This window comes from Mesocricetus auratus, unplaced genomic scaffold, assembly GCF_017639785.1.
Source record: "Mesocricetus auratus isolate SY011 unplaced genomic scaffold, BCM_Maur_2.0 Super-Scaffold_100004, whole genome shotgun sequence".
Classification (NCBI taxonomy): domain Eukaryota; kingdom Metazoa; phylum Chordata; class Mammalia; order Rodentia; family Cricetidae; genus Mesocricetus; species Mesocricetus auratus.
Window position 1 is genome coordinate 71,312,441 of NW_024429189.1, and position 18,155 is coordinate 71,330,595.

Genomic DNA, 18,155 nt, shown 5'->3' on the forward strand with positions numbered 1-18,155 from the left:
ACACTTTTGCCCTGGAAACCTTCCCTTGGCAAAGTGGAGTTGCTACACTCTGCTCTCTACTCCTCCAGGAGCAGAACTGAACTGTAGGAACTTCACCCGGGAAACCTTCTCCTGCCTGAGCAAAACTGCTACACTGGGCAAACATCCCCAGCTAGAAGACCCTCTCCTGCAGAAGCAGAGCTCATACACTGGGAAGCCTTTCCCTGAGGCAAGGCTGTAAGCAGCTAAGTTTACTGTGGCCGTTGGTAGTCCTTGGCTCCCGAGCTCCAGGATACCTTTCCATCTGAGCTGTGTAACAGTCAGTATTCTGTGCCAGAATACCTGTCTCACCCGATCCAGCCCGAAATGCCTACAACAGGTACATTATCACATTCTTGAAAGATCTCTTTTCATTAAAAGTGGAGGACTCTTCATTCTCTACTTAAACACACAGAAGTCTCTAGTAATAAAGATAAGCCAAAGATTTAGAATCTATGACTATTTTGCCCATAGAAACAGTACCATACACAGGCTGCTATTTGGTCCACAAAGACCTTCATATCCCAGGATGCTGGCTGGAATGCTGGGAAAATGAGTACTGAGGATGCAGGTGCACAGTACTGTGGGGGGGGCAGACAGAGAGCATGCGACAGGAGTCTGCTTCCAGCTTCAAGAGGTAGCACAGGCTGGACAGGGGAAGACCAAGAGCACAGGGGTACAGAGGGCTGTGCTGGGTGGGGCTGGAGTCTCCAGGCTGTCCCATCCAAAAGTAACTGGATGCTAGGCCCTGGAGCATGCGCTTTTTTTTTTTTAAGCACATCTACCGCTTGTACCGGACACACTTGTGAGAAATAAGGATTGGGTTTGTAGTGGGCTTGGAACTCACTGTACACCATGCTGGTCTTGTGACTGTGGTGATCCTCCCAGCTCTGTCTCCTGACTTCTGGGATTACAGGCGTACACCACCACACCCAGCCTCCTTCTCCATCAACAGACATGTTCATTTGGGGCCACAGGGGAGGATGGGGCAGGACAGCTGTCCTAGTCTCTTCAGGCTGCTATAACAAGACATCACTGACAGGGGAGCTGATAAGGAATGGAAACTGATTTCTATGCTCATGAAGGCTGGGGACACCCATGTCTGGTGAGAGGCTGCCTCCTGACTCTTGACAGCTGCCGTCTCCTGTCACCTACGTGGTAGAAGCAGCAGGGCAGCTCCATGGGGCTTCTTTTAGAACAACATTAATTCTACTCACGAGTGTTTGATCCTCACAAACAAACCACCTCCCCAAGACTTACTCCCCCTAAAGCCACCACCTTGACGTTGTAAGATTCAGCATGTGAGTCAGGCAGAGGGATGCAAATATTCAGACATTTGGTATAGGGTGGGATGCTGGACACTCTGATGGCCCTCTTGATAAAGTAGGTTTCTGAGATTTGTGGACTGGAAACCCTTGGTGGGTGTCAGCAGAGAAGTCGGTTTCAGCAAGGCCATTCAGGGGTGGTGGATCTGGCAGGAGTGAGCTCTGAGGCTACCTCAGTGGTCCAGGTGAGGCTGCGAGGACTCACTCAATGGAAGCAATTGGATTGATGCCTTAAGTATGAGTTTGGGGTTTAAATTTCACAATGAGGCTTTGCAAATAAAATAAAGTGGCAAAAAGCTGCTAAAAGGGCTGGAAGACTTCCCCTGTACCTTAGAGGAAACCCAGGGTTGGATTGTCCCACTTAATCCAGCCACAAGAGCTAAGGATATACAGGTATCTTTAAATTCGCAGGTAAATGGTTGGCACTAGAAGAAACCATCCTGAGTGAGGTAACCCAGTCACAAAAAGACAAACATGGTATGTACTCTCTCCTATATGGATTTTAGACATGGATCAGGATAGTGCCAGCCAGTCTGCACTTCCATTGACAGAGAGTCTGAGAAACAGGAAAGAACATAAGAGATATGCATGGAACCCCAGAGAAGAGGAATGAGGCAAGATCCTTTGAACAGATGGGGAACACGGCGAGGGGTGGGAGGGTGGGAGCTGGGAAGAAGAGAGGGGGAGAAGAGGAAGAGAGAGTAGGTCATGGGGGAACAGGAAAGTTGAGTGGGAGTCTAGAATAGGGGTAAGAGGGAATCATAGGTTAGAAGACAGATCAGGCACCAGTGTGACCTCTAGTGATCTAAAGGGATGACACCAACTGGCAAGCTAAGCAATAGTGGAGAGACCACCTTGAATGCCCATTCTTGATAATGAACTTGATGTCTATAACCATCCTGGAGCCTTCAACCAGTGACTGATGGAAGCAGAGGCAAACACCCACAGTTAAGCACTGAACTGAACCCAAGGAACCCAGTGACAGAGAGAGGAGCGATGAGCAAATTGGCAAAGAATGGGCTGGCAAAACCAGCAGAGACAGCTGATCTGAACTGGGAGAGCTCTTGGACCCCAGACCGGCAGCTGGGAGGCCAGCATGGGATGTATCCAGACCCCCTGAATGTGAGAGTCAGTGAGGAGGCCTGGGCAACCTATGGGGCCCTGGGCAGTGGATCAGTGTTTATCCCTGGCATACAAACAGACTTCGTGTGTCCATAACACAAAGAGGGATGCTCTCTCAGCCTGGACTCTTAGGGGAGTACCTGGACCCTGCCCTGAGTGAAATGACAGACTCTAGATATCTCATATGTGGAAGGAAATGGCTATAGGGTGGGAGGCTGGGGGGGATGGTGGGAGGGGTGCAGGAGGAGGGGAAGGAGGAGGGTGAACTGGGATTGATGTGTAAAACAAGCTATTTAAAATAAAAAAAAAAAGAATATACAGGTAATCGGAGTTGACCAAGAACCAAGGCCAGACTACAGGAAGTCTTTCAGATCTCAGATCAAATTTCCATTCTTTCAGGGACCTTTGCCAGCTTGACACCAGCCAATGGGCCCTGCAAAGTGTTTCCATGCAGTTTCCTAGTGAGGCAGGCATTCCTCCTGGGCCCTCACTTCTGTGAAGGCAGGGTTCCCTCCACCCTCTCTCTCATTGCTTTGCTCCATGCTCACAATTATGCCTAGCATAGAGCAGGGAGTCTCCCAGAGCCTGGGGCTCTAGCACAGTTTGGAAATCACTGCAGGATGTAGGTGCCTGCATGACCAGGAGTGGAGAGAGTCAATACACGGCCCCTTTCTCTGTGACATCAAATCTTGGTGCTAGTGGCTAGAACTAGCAAGGGAAAGATAACTAGCCAACCAGGATGGTCTAGGGGTAGTACTCAGAAGTAATAGTCTCTTTGTAGGCAAGTACCATTATGCTTTGCTGGCCAGAATCCAGGGCTGCAAACACTACTACTCCTTGACAGACATCACCAATTGATCACAGCATAAGCTCCTGATTAGTCTAGGTTGTGAATCTGAATATGAACTACCCCTCACAGGCTCATATTTGAACTTGATCCTTAGCTGGTGGTGATGTTTGGGAAGGTTCTGGAATCTTCCTGAGGTTGAAGTCTTGCTGAATGAAATGAGTCACTGAGGGTGACCCTTGAGGGTTTAAAGCCCAGCCTCACTTCTTGCTCACCCTGCTTCCTGACTACAGGCACGATGTGACCAGCAGCCCCCTGTTTTTGCTATCATGCCTTCCTCAACATGGTGGGCAGTATCTCCTGGAACTGTAAGCCAAAGCAAACCTTTCTTTCCTTAAATTATTTCTTGTCAGATCATTTTGTCCACAATAAGGAGAAAAGTAATGAATACAGCCCGAGGCCTCCTCCAGAAGCTTCTCTATCTAGTACCAAGGTTGAAATCAATGTGACACCCTGAGTCTAGATGATTTGGGGGACCAAGAAGGTCAGGCATCCGAATGAAGGTGGGGATCTTGTTTTTCTCTATCAATATAGAGGACATGTAATCTCTATAGTCAGCCCAAATGAGATGTCTTTCTCTCACTGACTCTCCAAACTTCCTGTGTTGTCTCTCACTTGCTCTGAATCCCCTCTACAGCACAGCTTGTACCATGCCCGGGCACACTTCTCAGCTGAGCTACAGGTGATAACTGGGCTCCACAAAAGACCTATTGAGGCTGCAGCGTTAAAAAGAGCCAGGGAAACTCAACCTTAGCAAACCGCATGAGCACAACCCCTTCTCTGCGACATCAGATCTTGGTGCCAGTGGCTAGTGGCTATTGGGATGATTCTGGAATGACTCGGTCATCCTGTCAGGAAGGTTGGGTTTGCACTTGCTGCTGAGGTCTTTTGCCTTCTTTTCTAAGGTGATGTGAACCCAGGGCATCTGGATGTAGCTGAAAGGCTATGTTTGTTAGGCCTCTTGAGGGCAAGGATCTAGGATTTGGAAAATACTTCCTCTGAATCCTCTAGAGCACATAGCTGTCCAATCCGCAGGCCTATAGCCTTCTCAGTGCAATATATATATATATATGTATATATATATATAGTATATATATATAATCTCAAAAAGCACACACATTATTTCTACATTTTAAGACTTACAGAGTCAAACATGCTCTGAATTGGTCATTTCTACCCAATGATACTGATTGTTTAGAAATGCAGGCAGTGCAAAGCATTCTGGGAATCAGATGGAGGGCCGAGAAAGGAGAGTCAGACAAGGTGGCTCATGAAGGTAATCCTAGCACTAGGGGGCGTTAAGGCAGAAGGATTGCTAGGAGTTTACAGTTTGCTCTTGGCTTCACAGTACATTGTGAATTCCAAGTCAGTTTGGACTTAGGAATCAAACCTTGTCTCAAAAATAAACAACAACAACTAAATAAACAATAATAAATCCATCCTCAAACTCCAAAATCAAAACAAAACAACGAAACCAAAAAAGAAAGGTAAAGCTGAACCCTTCCCACCCAAACAGCAGGGAATCTCTCCAGTTCCTCTCCCACAGCTTACTTACTGCAACTTTGCAAACAATTTACATGAGCTCAGGCATGTTCGTTCGCAGAGAATAGCACACTAGGAAGAGCACGTGTAAGGAGGTGGAGATATTGGCAGCATAAAGCACCAGCAGGGAGGAAGCTCATGCAAAGGAAAAAAATCACATTAAGCCATAGTATCAAGCCCAGAGATCATGAACTTGTAGATACTTAACAAAAAGGCCAGAATCGTCAGACTGTTAAAGCCCAACCTCCAAATGTCTCCTGAGAATTGTGGGACTTCATAAGGATGCTGAACCACTCACAGAAGATGATTCAGCTAAGCTACATCCATTTGAGGGGCATAGAGAGCATTCAATTCAGAAATACTTTATATGCCATGTGGCATGTATTTGTATGTTTTAGAAACCGAAGAAGTAAGCTTTGGACAACAGGAAAGTTTGTGCACAGGATCAACGCCCCACCCCCCCAACCCCAGTGTTGTTGAAACTCAAACCGATACAGTCTGGGTGTGGTAGCCTCATAGGTTTGGACTCCTGTATCAAGGTGCTTCCCAACACTAGGAATTTATTTCAAAGGCAGAGACCAACCCTGAAAGTGACTAGAGCATGCAGGGAATGTCTGGTTCAGCTTGGGCAGTAACCTGCCTTTCTCATCTATACCAGGAGAGCTCACTCAAGGACCAGACAGCTCACTACAGACACCATAGGTGGCTCCCCCCCTCCCCCGCCTTTTTTTTTTCATGGCCACACCTGGAAAGTCCAAAGACAGGTATATCTGTGTCACACACCTAACACACCTATGAGAAATGAAGGGGAACATCAAAGGACCTGGAGAAAGAAATGCTTGGGTAGAGGAAGTCTTAGGGTCTGCCACATGGTAGTTTTGGGGCTTCTGAGATGTCAGTTGCTGACATTTGATCTAAAATCTTGTAGACTGTGACAACTGAAAGAAATAAATTTAATAAGCACTTTGGAGTCAGACTGGTATGAATTCTAATTCTGGCCATGGCTCCTTTCTAGATGTGTGGCCTTAGACATTATATCATGTGACCAAACCTCAGTTCCTTATCTGCAAATGAGAGTAGTCATGGGAGTCATAAAACTCATTTGATCAAATTGTCATGAAGATCAAATAAGACAGTGTCATGGAACATCTAAATGGGGTCTGGCATACAGAAAACACTAAACAGATGGTAGTTATTACTGTAAAACTTATTTGCTTACGGTTACCCAGCGAGGAAGAGGCAGAAGGTATACTAGGAAACAAGTCTAAAATTCCCCCATCAAAGGTCACATGCCTCGCTGCACTGCCTCCTTCAAAACGATTCACGTCATCCATGGTGTGGTGTGAGGGGTCCTGAGAGGACCACAGCCTGGTCTCTGTCTTTCATCCCAATTTCTCCTAGAGGTGTGCCCAGCGAGGGAGGCTTTATGGAAACACCAGCACGGGTCTCACCGAATCAGCCCACTGGCTTGGGAGTTCATTCTCTCCTGCATAGGACATCCAGGCCTGGCTCCTGTAGGATGAGGGAGGTGTTGGGATGAAGTAGCCGGTGAAGCCAGGTCTGTTGGCAGCTGGGATGGCAAACACCGCTGGGACAGTGTTACCTGCACAGAGAAAGCGGATGGGGGGTCAGGAGAGGCTGGGTCCAGATCCCTACCCGAAAGAGCCAGATGAACCCCACTTCACAGACTACCACGCTGTCTGCTGGGCTTGAAATCTCAGTGAATCAGCCTGGGGTGGAGAGCAGTCCCATACAGGCAGAGGAGACCCTGGGCACAGAGACTCCACCCAATGGAGAGGAGAGCCCTGCCGTAGTGGCTGAAACTCTAGGCAATGCATCAGCCAAGAGGGAGGCTGAGGTGGAAGGCGCCTGGCTCTCCTTAGTGGAGCTCTTGCAAGGTCGCTGTGACTGCCAAGGGGAGCAGGTGGCGCCCTACTCAGGGCACCTGGCACAGCGGCCAAGTGGGGCTAAGATGCTGGCTGTGTTCTCTTTGCGGGGGGGCTGCATCCACATTTTTCTTTTTTTTGTTTTCACTTCTTGAGAAGCCTCATGGATATCGGCGCCTCACTTCTCATCCTCCTAAAGAGAGTAGAAAGTCCAGCTGGCACCCTTCCCTTCCCATTGAGCCTTCGTGGATTCTAGCTCAGGAAGCTGGAAATCCAGGGAGGATTCTGACATTGGTCCAGGCTAGGGAATGCAAGGGAAAAGGTCATTGGGGAAGTCTCACTCTGCAGTCCCCGCCCCCATCACCCGCCTAGTCAATATGGCAAGCATCATCTGTTGTGATCCAGACTAGCCTCCTAGGGTTTGAAGGTCCAACGCCTCCTATAGAGCCCCATTCTCTCCCTCATCCTACCCTTGACCTATCCAGGGGAAAGAGCACCTTGGCTGCAGGTGCTTTCTTCCCAGGAGGACATGTGGTTTTAGCCATCTAACAAAAGCAATCAAAAGGAATGGACTTCACCAGAGGAATTCTTGGAAACCACAAATGGCTTAGTAAGTGCTGGCAACTGATGCTGGCAGGTTTAACTATAAATGTATGGCACGAATACAATAAAACTCCAACCAGGTCACATACACACTAGGGCATGTGCAAACCTCCAGTTCCATTTTGTCATTGTCAGTTTGACAAAAGAACTGGAAATGACCCTTATGTCCATCAAAGGAATGGACGGTTGCAGATCAGGTTACAGGACACTAACATGGTTGCAGAAGCGAGTGGCTAACCTGTGCTCACATAGCCATCTGGAGAAGTACTGAAAGCAATGTTAAGAAAACAGTGCAAAAAGAAATGTGTAGGATAGGGTTTATGCAAATAAAAAGTGCATATAGCATTAGCATATACTTTTAAATAGGTACATAACACAGGTCTAAAACCCATGGCTCAAGGATCATAGTCACCTTGGGAAAGGATGGCTGTATGTGTCGTGCTGGGAAGGTAAAATAAACAGAAAACTGAAATATGACAACATAGCTTTAGCATAACTAGGGTTCAGCTTTTTTTTTTCTTTAAAAAAAGAAATAAAGCCAGCAGCTCCTCTGGTCAGTACTAATGAAGTCAGAGGACCCAGGCATAAGATGTCTCTGGTTCCTGGCAGTGGCAGTTTGTGTGAATTTGGGAGGGCTCAGCACAGGGAAAAGGACTTTTCTCTGGCTCACCTGAGTAATTTAAAGCCGATTGATCCAACTGCGTCACCGACACGGGACCTCTGGACACCTGGGCAAACGAGGCACTGTCATGCAACTGGGCGGGCTCAGGTCCTGTGGACTCGGCCATCCGGGTCTTGCTGCCAATATCTGAGGTGGACCTGGGCAGGGCAGAGAGACTGTGTGATGCGAGCATGCCTCAGGCACAAGCAGTCACATCACACTTAAAAATGGCTGATGCCACCAAGCCCCCACTCTCATGAGGTCCTGGGATTGATTTGCCACCAATAGCAATAGCACTGCTGGTGGTGTCTGCATGGCAGGTGGCACCCAGACCTGCAACAGTGGGGTCCATTTTGTTTTTGTTTTCCCCTGTTTGAGGTTAGTTCTCTAAGGATGGTTCTGGGTAGTAGAATCTTTGATTCCCATGTAAAAGCAGCAAGGGAATTAGTTCTGGGTATTATCTGGGGATGGTAGACCTAGGAGGTGACGACATCATCAACAGCCAATGAGATGGAAGCTTTCCCTCTAAAGTGCATTCCTGGTCTAATGCAGGAAAGTTACATCCTCATGTGGGTGATGATGGCAGATGGTGCGGAAGGTGGGGTAGCGGTTGGCAGAAGAAATGGACAGGAGATGGCTATCAGCAGACCTGCCCAGAAGGACTGAGGTGGGTAACTGATCTGAGCACAGGAATAGCTCAGAACCCCCTGTGCTTCCTTTAGGAGGCTGGGCGGATCTGACTACACAGCAGGGTAGGAGGTGGGGTGGTTGGCCAGTGTGGGGTCCCCCTTCCCTCTTCATCCCTCCTTCCTGCCTGTTTGCTCCCACAGCTCTGCTTCAGAAGACCCTTTCTAGGGAAACTTGTGGATCTTTCCATGCATGCTCTGCTGAGACCCCTTCCTGAGGAATCCCAAGAGGCAAGGTGTTCTGCCTGGAATCAGACCTTCGGCAGATTAGGCAATGGACCCTTGGTGGGCTTCTTGCCACCCCGTTCTGGTCACCACTGGCCTCAAGAGGTGATGTCAAGTTGGCTTGACACTGAATCATCAGAGCTGAAAACAACACTTCTCTAGGGAATCTCACTTTTTTTTTTTAACCACCGTTGCAAAGTCCATGCCTGTGGCCCACAGATGGGCTGACCAGTATGTTATGGGAGGTTGTGGAACAGGGCTGGGACAGTGACTGATGAGTTCCCCTGCGCAGGGTTATCCCCAGCCTGGGTATCAGGATTAGTTCCTCCTTCCCCGGAGTTCCGGGGTTTTCTATTTCTTGTCCCACTTATTAAAGATGTGCACTGGCTGTATCAGCAAAGATCAAAGAGAAGGGTTAGAAATGCCCCATACTGAGGTGTTTGAGTTCGGTCTCTCTGAAAAGTCAAGACTGGAGTGGGTAGTCCAGACTCACTGCCCCCTGGCCCCTGAGATACTGCCCTAGAAGTAACAAAGGGACTTCTGGGTATGCAAACATGGGATGAGGCAGCCACACTTGTCATTTTCATGTCTTCAAGGTGAGGATATGGGCAATCAAGGTACAGTGCAATCAACCTGGGGTAGTTTTAGTTGTGGAGGCCTCAGGGACTTTCTATTTAGAAAGACAAGCAAATTGCTCAATGTGCTATGGTCTCCACTTCCTTCATGATATGTCCATGTCCCAGTCACAGGGGACACATCTTGAACTGGGGCAGGGAATAGTGAGTTTACTGGGGCAACTAGACAACCCGGAGGTCAAAACTTTTCCAAATATTTCAAACAAAGCCAAGAAAGGAATGTGTTACCGCCTGAGGGAAGCCACAGCCACAGGACCTGTCCTGGGAGGTACGGGTGGCGGGGGAGAGCCCATGACCATTTCAGGAAGCTGGGAAAACCTGTAAGCCTGTGGAGAGACAAGCAAGTTAGAGCTGTTAAAAGCAGTGTCACCCAGCACACAGCTCCTTATTTAAGGAGGGAGCATCCTTCCAGAGGCCAGACTCTCGGTCCTTCCTGGAATGCGTCCCCTAGATTGTCCTTAGTCATGCAGTGCCCAGTGTCATCCCATGTGCTCTCATCTCTGTAGCTCTCTGATTTGCTTGGACCACTGTAGTCTCAGAGCCCTTCAGTGGCCTTGGGACACACCCTCCTCCTTGGTCATTGGCTGCTCCTTCTTCCTGGCATGATTTTCTCCTGGTCTTGCCCTAGCTCCTTCCTTCAGGCCATTTATCCTGTCTCATACCCCCCCTTCTCTGTTTAAGGAAATGAGTACTTTTGGGCTAAATTATATGGCTGCTTGCTTATTTATTATCTGCCACCAGCTAGACTCTAATCTAAGACTTTAAGGGCAAGGTTTTGTTGTCAGTAATATCATGCCTGGAGTAGTGCGCAGTGAAGGATCAATAGATGTTAGTAGTGTGAAAGGAGGAATGAATGACTCATTGCGGGCAGTTTCCTTTCTCATGCAACACTGGTTGAATGTGAGAAAGGAATGGATTTGGGGGCAGGAGGATCTGATGAACAGACTTTGAACTCGTAGGTAAGCCTGGTGACCTCTGTGGACTTCAACATGCTCTTCTGAAGTGGACACATCAATGCTGTGCTCAGGGAGTTACTGAGAAGGTAGGCAAGGCCCTGTGTCCACGGACTTTGCAACGAAGCAAAGACCAGTCAACATGTGAGGGGATAAAGGAAAGACAGACAGGATCAGAGAGGGTCAGGCCAAGGCCTACAATAGAGAGAGAAAAATCTAGAGATGCTCTTGGGGTAGACAAAGCTCAACTTGTCTCTTCAGTGCATGTGCTTGCCTATCAGACTCTCAAAGCACAGGATGGCAGGCCTTTAAAATGCTGCCACAAGGGGACTCCATTAACAGGATTATGGTCCCCCAGCATTCCAGCAAACACCATACCTGTCAGGACTAACCCACATAACAGCAGTGAGCACACTTTTTTAATGTACGAGGAAAATTGTGAGCAGTGAGGGAAATCATTAAGGACAACTCTGGTAGCCTCCGTTCCCTGCATCTCAGCAAACTAAAACAAAACTGTGAGCTGATACCAGAGGTGAAAATAGTGAGCAGGAAGCAAATGCAAAAGATGTGGCTTCCCAGAAGACAAACCCATCGCAGCCGACTGGTGTCTGCTTGTGAGCTCAGGCTTCTGCACAGGGCACGTGGTTGAGGTCCGCATGTGCCCGGCAAGCCTGGCCTCTCCTTGGAATGGTGACTGGTGAGGTTCTAAGGCCTACGTGGAACACCTGGAAATTCTCTTTGGAGTGGAGTGTCTCTAAAGTAGGCTTAGTGCAATTAAAAATTAAATAGGAGCTTATACTACAAACAGGAGCTTATGAAATATACCAGAAGGGAGGAATGAAAGTCAGTACCAAGGACACAGACACAGACGTTTAAAGACTTAAAAGTTTCAGTTGTCCAGACACAAAACAACCACCACCACCACCACCACCACCACAAAATAACATTGTAACAAATGCTTTTAAAGAGTTAGACCAGAGCTGATGGCTCAGTGATTAAGGGCACATGTTCTTCCATAGGATCCAAGTTCAGTTCCCAGCACCCACATCAGACAGCTCACAACTAACAGCCTATAACCTCAGCTCCAGCACCATTTTCTGGTCCTGTGGGCATGACACATATACAAAACCCCACATTTTCACATGTAGCACCTATTACATAATTTAAAATAAATATACAATTTTTAAAGATTATTAACTGACCAAATTGAGATGCCATCAGGAATGCTATGACATACTCACAAACAACAACTTTTAGACAGGGGTTCCTGTGATAAAGCACTCAGTGTTGGGGAATTAAAGTGTGCATTCATAATTGATGAAGAGAGAATTGAGAAACTTGGGAAAAGAACTGAGGAACTCAGTAAAAATGAACTGAAACAAGGAAACTGAAAATATAAAAAGAGAAGCTGCAGAGTCGGTGCTGACCAAGTCTGACACTGGCGCCCAGATGCCGAGGGCAGTGGAGGACTGAGGCTGAGGGTCTTCCTGCATTGCTCTCCACTGTATCTTCGTAGGCAGGGTCTCCTACTTATGCAGCAAATGCCTTATCCACCGCACCGTCCTCACTTATTTCTGAAGCTGTGTTTCAGATGAAGCATGTGCTTGAAAGCAGTGTGTCTGGTTGAAATGGGGAGAGAATGGCTTGCTAAATTTGGCCTGACCCTTATTTCATGATGGCTTCCTGTGGTGCTCCCTGAACTCCGAGTTTTGTAGACAGGTTGAAAACCATTGTCCTGCATGTGTTTCCAGTTACACCTTCACAATTCTTAATAATTCCACAAGTGACACGCTCCCTTCACATAATACAGGGGTTCACAACCCCTCTGTCTCTTCCGGCCTCTGATGCTATTCAGCAGAGGAGGCAGAGATTTATTTTTAACTCTGGATCTTGAAGGGCCTATTCTGTACTCAACACAGTTTGCTAGCCAAGAAAAAGCTTCCTATGCTTGCTTAATAGTAAACCACTAAGGGATTTGATAAAAACTTTTTCTGAGCTTCTGTTGATCATTAAAGGGGTCCCCTTTATTAGTAGGCTTTGTCAGGATAAAGCACTCTTATGCAGGAAAGCAGACCTCCCACTCTTGGGCTATGTTCTTGGAACTTTGGTAGTCGCATTTACGACAGAGATGGGCATTGCCATGAGTGCATGAGCTGAGAAAATTTCTCTATCTTTCCCACTCTGTAAGTTCAGTTGTTCCCTGGGGATTCCACAGCTGGGGATTCAAATGACTGACAATGGAATATGTTCAAAAAGAAAACTCAGTCTACACTGAGCACATTCAGATTTTTCTTATAATCACTCCCCAAACAATATAGATGACAGCTATTCACATAGTGCTTGGGTTATGTCGTGCTTGGCACTCTAAATAACCTAGAGATGACATAGGAGCATATGAGTAGGTTTCATATGCAAATGAGGCCTGTGAAGGACTTGAGTATTGAAGGGATTTGTGGCTTTTTGAGGAGTCTTGAACCTGTCCCCTGTGGACATCAAGGGAAACTTAGACAAGTTTCTTCACTTTTCCAAACTTGTTTTTTAACTGAGTACTTGGAGTTAGTGATAGCAATATCATAGGAGGGTTGATGGATTAGGAGATATCATGTCTGTACAGGAGAGGTCATGTCTACACAGCACTTACATCAGTATTCAGTCAACAATGGGAACCAATAGATGGCAGGTGTAATTATTAGTAGTACTGCTAATCCTTCTGTAAAGTTTAGTGGGGGAAGATGTTTCAATCCTAATGCATTTTTAAGAATCCGTATACTCTCACCAGCAGGAAAGTTGTAGGATATTTTCATTCCACTTGGCATAGACCCATTATGGTTGCTAGCAAAATTGGATTGGTCATTAGGTGTCAAATCCAATTTCTTTATAGATTCAAGAGGTAAAATATGAGCAAGTCCTCCCAGACTGCACTGCAGAAATTCCAAGATGCCATCAGCAACCTTTCCCTGGACATAAATCCCACGAGGCTGGCCCTGGCATATTAAAAACACCAGCTCCCAATTATTCTCCCAGCAGAGTTTGGAGCATTTTCTTTTTTTCCAAGACAAAAAGTAATCATAGGTATCTTATTGATTTTTCTATTGATTTTTACATTATCATAGCACAGGGGCCTCTGCAAGACCTTAAGTCAAGCATCATCATCTCCATTGTGTGTTGCTGGCTATTTTCTCCTTTCATGGAGACAGGAGTCTCCTGTGCACTTGGCAGAGAAGGACCCCTTGATGATGAGTGGATGCTCCTAGTGTCTTCTTGTTTGACTGTTTGCCCCGAAGTTGGGTTATGCCTCAGACCTTTTCCCTCTGAAGCACCCCTATTTTCTGATGGGTTTGTACTCTTCAGCACAATTGCCAACTCCCAATCATAACAAACAGATGCTGGAATGTTCACATGGCCTACCATAGTTTTAGATGTCTTTACTGAACAGACGTATAAGGGCTATGGCAACAGCTACCATGTCACTGATGGGAAGACCTTTTTCTGTCATCTAAAGTTTTCCTTCTGAAACCCAGAGCCCTCATGGGTTTCTAGAATCAGCCACCAGTCAGGGGAGCTCAGTGGCTCCTGAGACTTGTCACCAAAGAAAAGCAATGTTTCCTTGGGATGCTGAGGTAGGGCATCATGTGCATATCTTAAATGGGCTTAACAGAGTGGGAAAACTAGATGTGGTCTCAGAAAGTGGAAAGGGATGCAGACAGTAGGCTCAACCATACAGGAGAACTCATTTGATGATAACGAACACTATCAAATAATTTGATGCACTGGCACCATGCCAAACAGTCTACTGATTATCAGCCAACAGGTCTAGGGTGCTTGCCAGATACCAGGACTCTGCTAATCATTTAGCAGGAACTAACAGCCCTCTTATCACCACCACTACACGCAGACTCTGAGGCTCAGAGCTGGTCCCTGAGATCACTTGATTGGTGAGCACTGTTCCACTTCTGGCTAGTGATCAAGTGTAGGGGTCCTTATACAGAGATTGGCAAGGATTCATCAAGGAGACTGAAGCTGGAGGCAATCAACACAGAACAGATACAAGTGGCCTTTCCCAGAGGGCAACTTCCTAGGTGGGGTATGTAAATGTGTTAAGACTGAAATATTTTATAGACCTCAGGGAGGAAATTCCCTTTCAGAACGGGGCAGCTGCCAGCTTAATGTACATGATCAGAACACTGTGATCTCAGAAACTATAATAAGAATGATGATGTGGGAAAGCATTTTATTTATTTATTTATTGCTTTTTCTAGACAGGATTCCTCTGTGTAGCCCTGGTTATCCTGGAACTCCCTCTGTAGACCAGGCTGGCCTTGGACTCACAGAGATCCTCCTGCCTCTGCCTCCTGAGTGCTGGGATTAAAACTGTGTGCCACCACATTTGGCTGGGAAAGCATTTTATAATGGCAAATATATAAGTCTGACAGAGACTTTTCCCATCTTTTTAGATCCAGACCCTTGGGAATGTGACTGGAGTGGCCTTGGAGTTGTTGACTTTTTTTTTAAGGAATGCAGGGTTTCTGCACAAACATTTTTTGATGGCAATGACAGATTTATATTATTGAAACCTGAGCATTGCTCCAAAGTATATTGTATCTTTTTAATTATGTTAAGAAGACATATGAGTGGCAAACAAAACCATAATGAGACCTACCTCAAACACATGAGGATGTCTACTATCAAGAGAACAGAAAGTAACAAAAATTGGTGAGCTGTGAAGAAATCAGCAATTCATTGTAGGAGAGAATGAAAAATGCTACAACCATTGTAGAAAACAATGCCAGTAGGAAATAGAATTCCATGTGATCCAGTCCACCTACTCATGGTAGACAGACACTCAAAAGAATGAAAGCAAGAGCTGGAGGAGATATTTGTATAGCTGTGTGAGGATCAGCACAACCTACTGTGGCCGAAAGGTGAAAACAGCTCAAGTCCATCCTGCCAGACAGACAGATACAATGTGGGATGTACATTTGAGTATTATTCGGCTTTAAAATTTAGGAAGGGCCTTCTGATGCATGCTACATGGATTAAACTTGAGGGCTATGCTAAGTGAAATATACCAATCATATAGAGACAAATGTTTTGTATGAAGTACATAAAGCAGCCAACTTTATAGACAGAGGTAAGCAGTAACTTCCAGGACTGTGGAGAGGGAAGACAAGGGAGTTTTCTTTTAATGAGTATAGAGTATCATGTTGGCAAGACGAAGTTCTAGATAGTTGTACAAGATGGGAGTATGTGACTACCACTAAAATGTGTACTTTAAAATGTAACCATAAGGATGCTGGTTAAGTGGTTAAAATGGTTCATTGGGAGACCAGGGTTCCAGTCCCAGCACCCACTTGGCAACTCACAAATGTTTATAACTTAAGTTTCCATAGGACTGGACACCCTCTTCTGTAAATTGGTAATAAAACTGTACTTGTCTCAGAGGTTCATTGTATAGACTGTGTAAGATCCTTACACAGGTATACAAATGTATTACATAAAGCAATGCCAAGATAATTAACTCTTATGAACTTAGAGAGGGGCTTCCTACTTACTAGGCAGTAGGCTATTGTTCATATGTATTTATTTTTGCCAGCAGAAACTTAAAAAAACTCCCTCAAGTTTCAAAGCCAGAAAGTGGTCAAGGTGGGATTCAGTCAGGCCACCTGGCTCACAGAGTGTATTCTTAGCCACCGGGGTGCACAGGCCCTTTTTGCAGGGCCCTTTGATGCCTTTTCACATTTAAGTTGGGTTTCATGTCTGAAAGTGGAGAAAACCATCAGTGAGTGGGGAATGGGGTCAACCCTTTCAGGAGTGATAGCAGGAAAGGAAATGCCTCTAAAATGGGTTAAGGTTTCTCGTAAGGCTCCTCTGGGACCTGTCCCACGAGAACAAGGCTTGGCTTTGGATCGCGAGTGAAGTATGGGAGGGGACTCCAGCACATCCTTGCTTTGGGTCCCTTGTTGGACTGTAGTGGGGACAGGGAACTCACAGGAGGTGTGACTTACCGGTCGGGGCAGACTGTATTGGTACATTTCTGGCCGGTAGGTGGGCACCCACTGCACTCCAGCCCTGGGCCGTGTCATGGTCCCTGGAGCGCTGGTCACCACCTCCGAGTACGGCAGGTGCTGAGTAGAGCCGTAGGTCTCCGGGTGCCGGCTTTGGCCTGCGTGGCCAGCGGATGCCAGGCTGAAGGCTTCCTCTAGAAGCATGTGCATCTGCTGCCGGACTTCGTCGATGGAGGGTTGTGAGCTCAGTGTGGAGGTCTCTGAGTGGCCTTTCACCTGCCGTGACCTGCCGTAGCCCCTGGGCTCATGGACTCTGTCGACATTGGTTTCCTCTATGATCTCGGGTTCAGTCTGCGGGATCAAACAAAGCCCAGCGATTTGTTAATGAAGCTCTTTCCTGCATCCTAAAATATTCACTGGGACCGATGAAATAATGAGTCCGTGCTAACTTAGGTCGTATCCAATGCGCTCTATCTAGGAATTCCCACAGCGGGAGCAGTCGGCTATTGGGCAGACTGAACTCCCGTTGCTATTGTAGTCTTCAGGTGTCCACAGCTACACCAGTCCTGCAGACTTGCTAATTAGCATAATAATGAGAAACGGCTTTCACTGGTTAAATTAATGGCATTCTCAAAATCTAGATGCCTTTGGGTATAAGAATCTGGAGCATTCTGTAGTCTACACCCCAAAGGATGGCAAATCACTTTAAATGAGCCTGGGTCCAGCTATTGGTTAGGGACTTCCTGGTTTCCTGATTCCATTTATCATGGAGCACAACACAGTCATCCTTCTACACAGATCACCTACAAGCATTAAATGCCATGAACGAAAAGCCCCGGATTGGACCCAGCGCCCTGCTTTCATGAGCATGCTAGGAGATTCTGATGCCTTCTCAAGTTTGAGATCTACTGATCTAGAACATTCTCCTTCACCTGCACCCACCATTCAGGGAGTAGGGGCAGAACTGAGGGGGTTAGACAACTGGATCTTGTTAGCTTCCAGAGAAGTCTACATGGGCTGTCAATTTAGGCTGTCTGTTGATGAAGGTATGTTTAGTAAACTGTATATTCTGTTCTGTGGGGTGCCTGTGAGGGTTCATTCTTCACAGTTCTATGGGAAGCATATAAGCGCTCACCCTATCACACCGGCCATACTTAAATCTCCGAGTGCAGAAAACCAGGAGACAAGGGGTGGCTCAGGCGATGCAGTCCGCTGCCCACAGTAGCTGCTATGGTAAGAGCCAGATCTACGGGCACTGAGAATCTAAAAAACTAGGGTGTTAAAGATGTCCCAGCCTGGAGAGCTGCTTTATTTCCACATCTTCACTTGTAAAAGGATGATGTATTACCTCAGAGGGCGCTGCAAAGATCCAGTGAACGTCTGGGAGAAGATTTAGAACGGGCACAGGGCATGGATACGCTAGTCACCATCAGCAGCACCCTCAGATCCATTATTGCTGTTATTCATACAAATTATCATGAATTTGAATTACTATGTATGAGGCACCTGGCTGCTAAAATAGACACTGTAAGAAGATATCAGTAGGGAATTCATTCATTCAGGCAAGTCCTGCTCTCAAAGATCACAGAAGTCAGAGCTGTGATAAATTCATGTTTGCACTGGACAGTTCTAAGTCCACTTGACACA

General features: G+C 46.6%; 1 protein-coding gene across 5 annotated transcripts in view; it reads right to left on the reverse strand.

The window, feature by feature from the left end:
- The window catches only part of Kiaa1549l (KIAA1549 like), a 268,939-nt gene that overhangs the window by 6,983 nt on the left and 243,801 nt on the right, over nt 1-18,155 (reverse strand). For all 5 annotated transcript variants that reach the window (XM_013121632.3, XM_013121626.3, XM_013121620.3 and 2 more), the window contains exons 17-20: nt 16,509-16,859; nt 9,779-9,876; nt 8,014-8,162; nt 6,306-6,457 (exon numbers count right to left, since the gene is read on the reverse strand). In XM_013121632.3, coding sequence (XP_012977086.1) covers nt 6,306-6,457; nt 8,014-8,162; nt 9,779-9,876; nt 16,509-16,859 — 750 coding nt within the window. The remainder of the gene's footprint in view (nt 1-6,305; nt 6,458-8,013; nt 8,163-9,778; nt 9,877-16,508; nt 16,860-18,155) is intronic.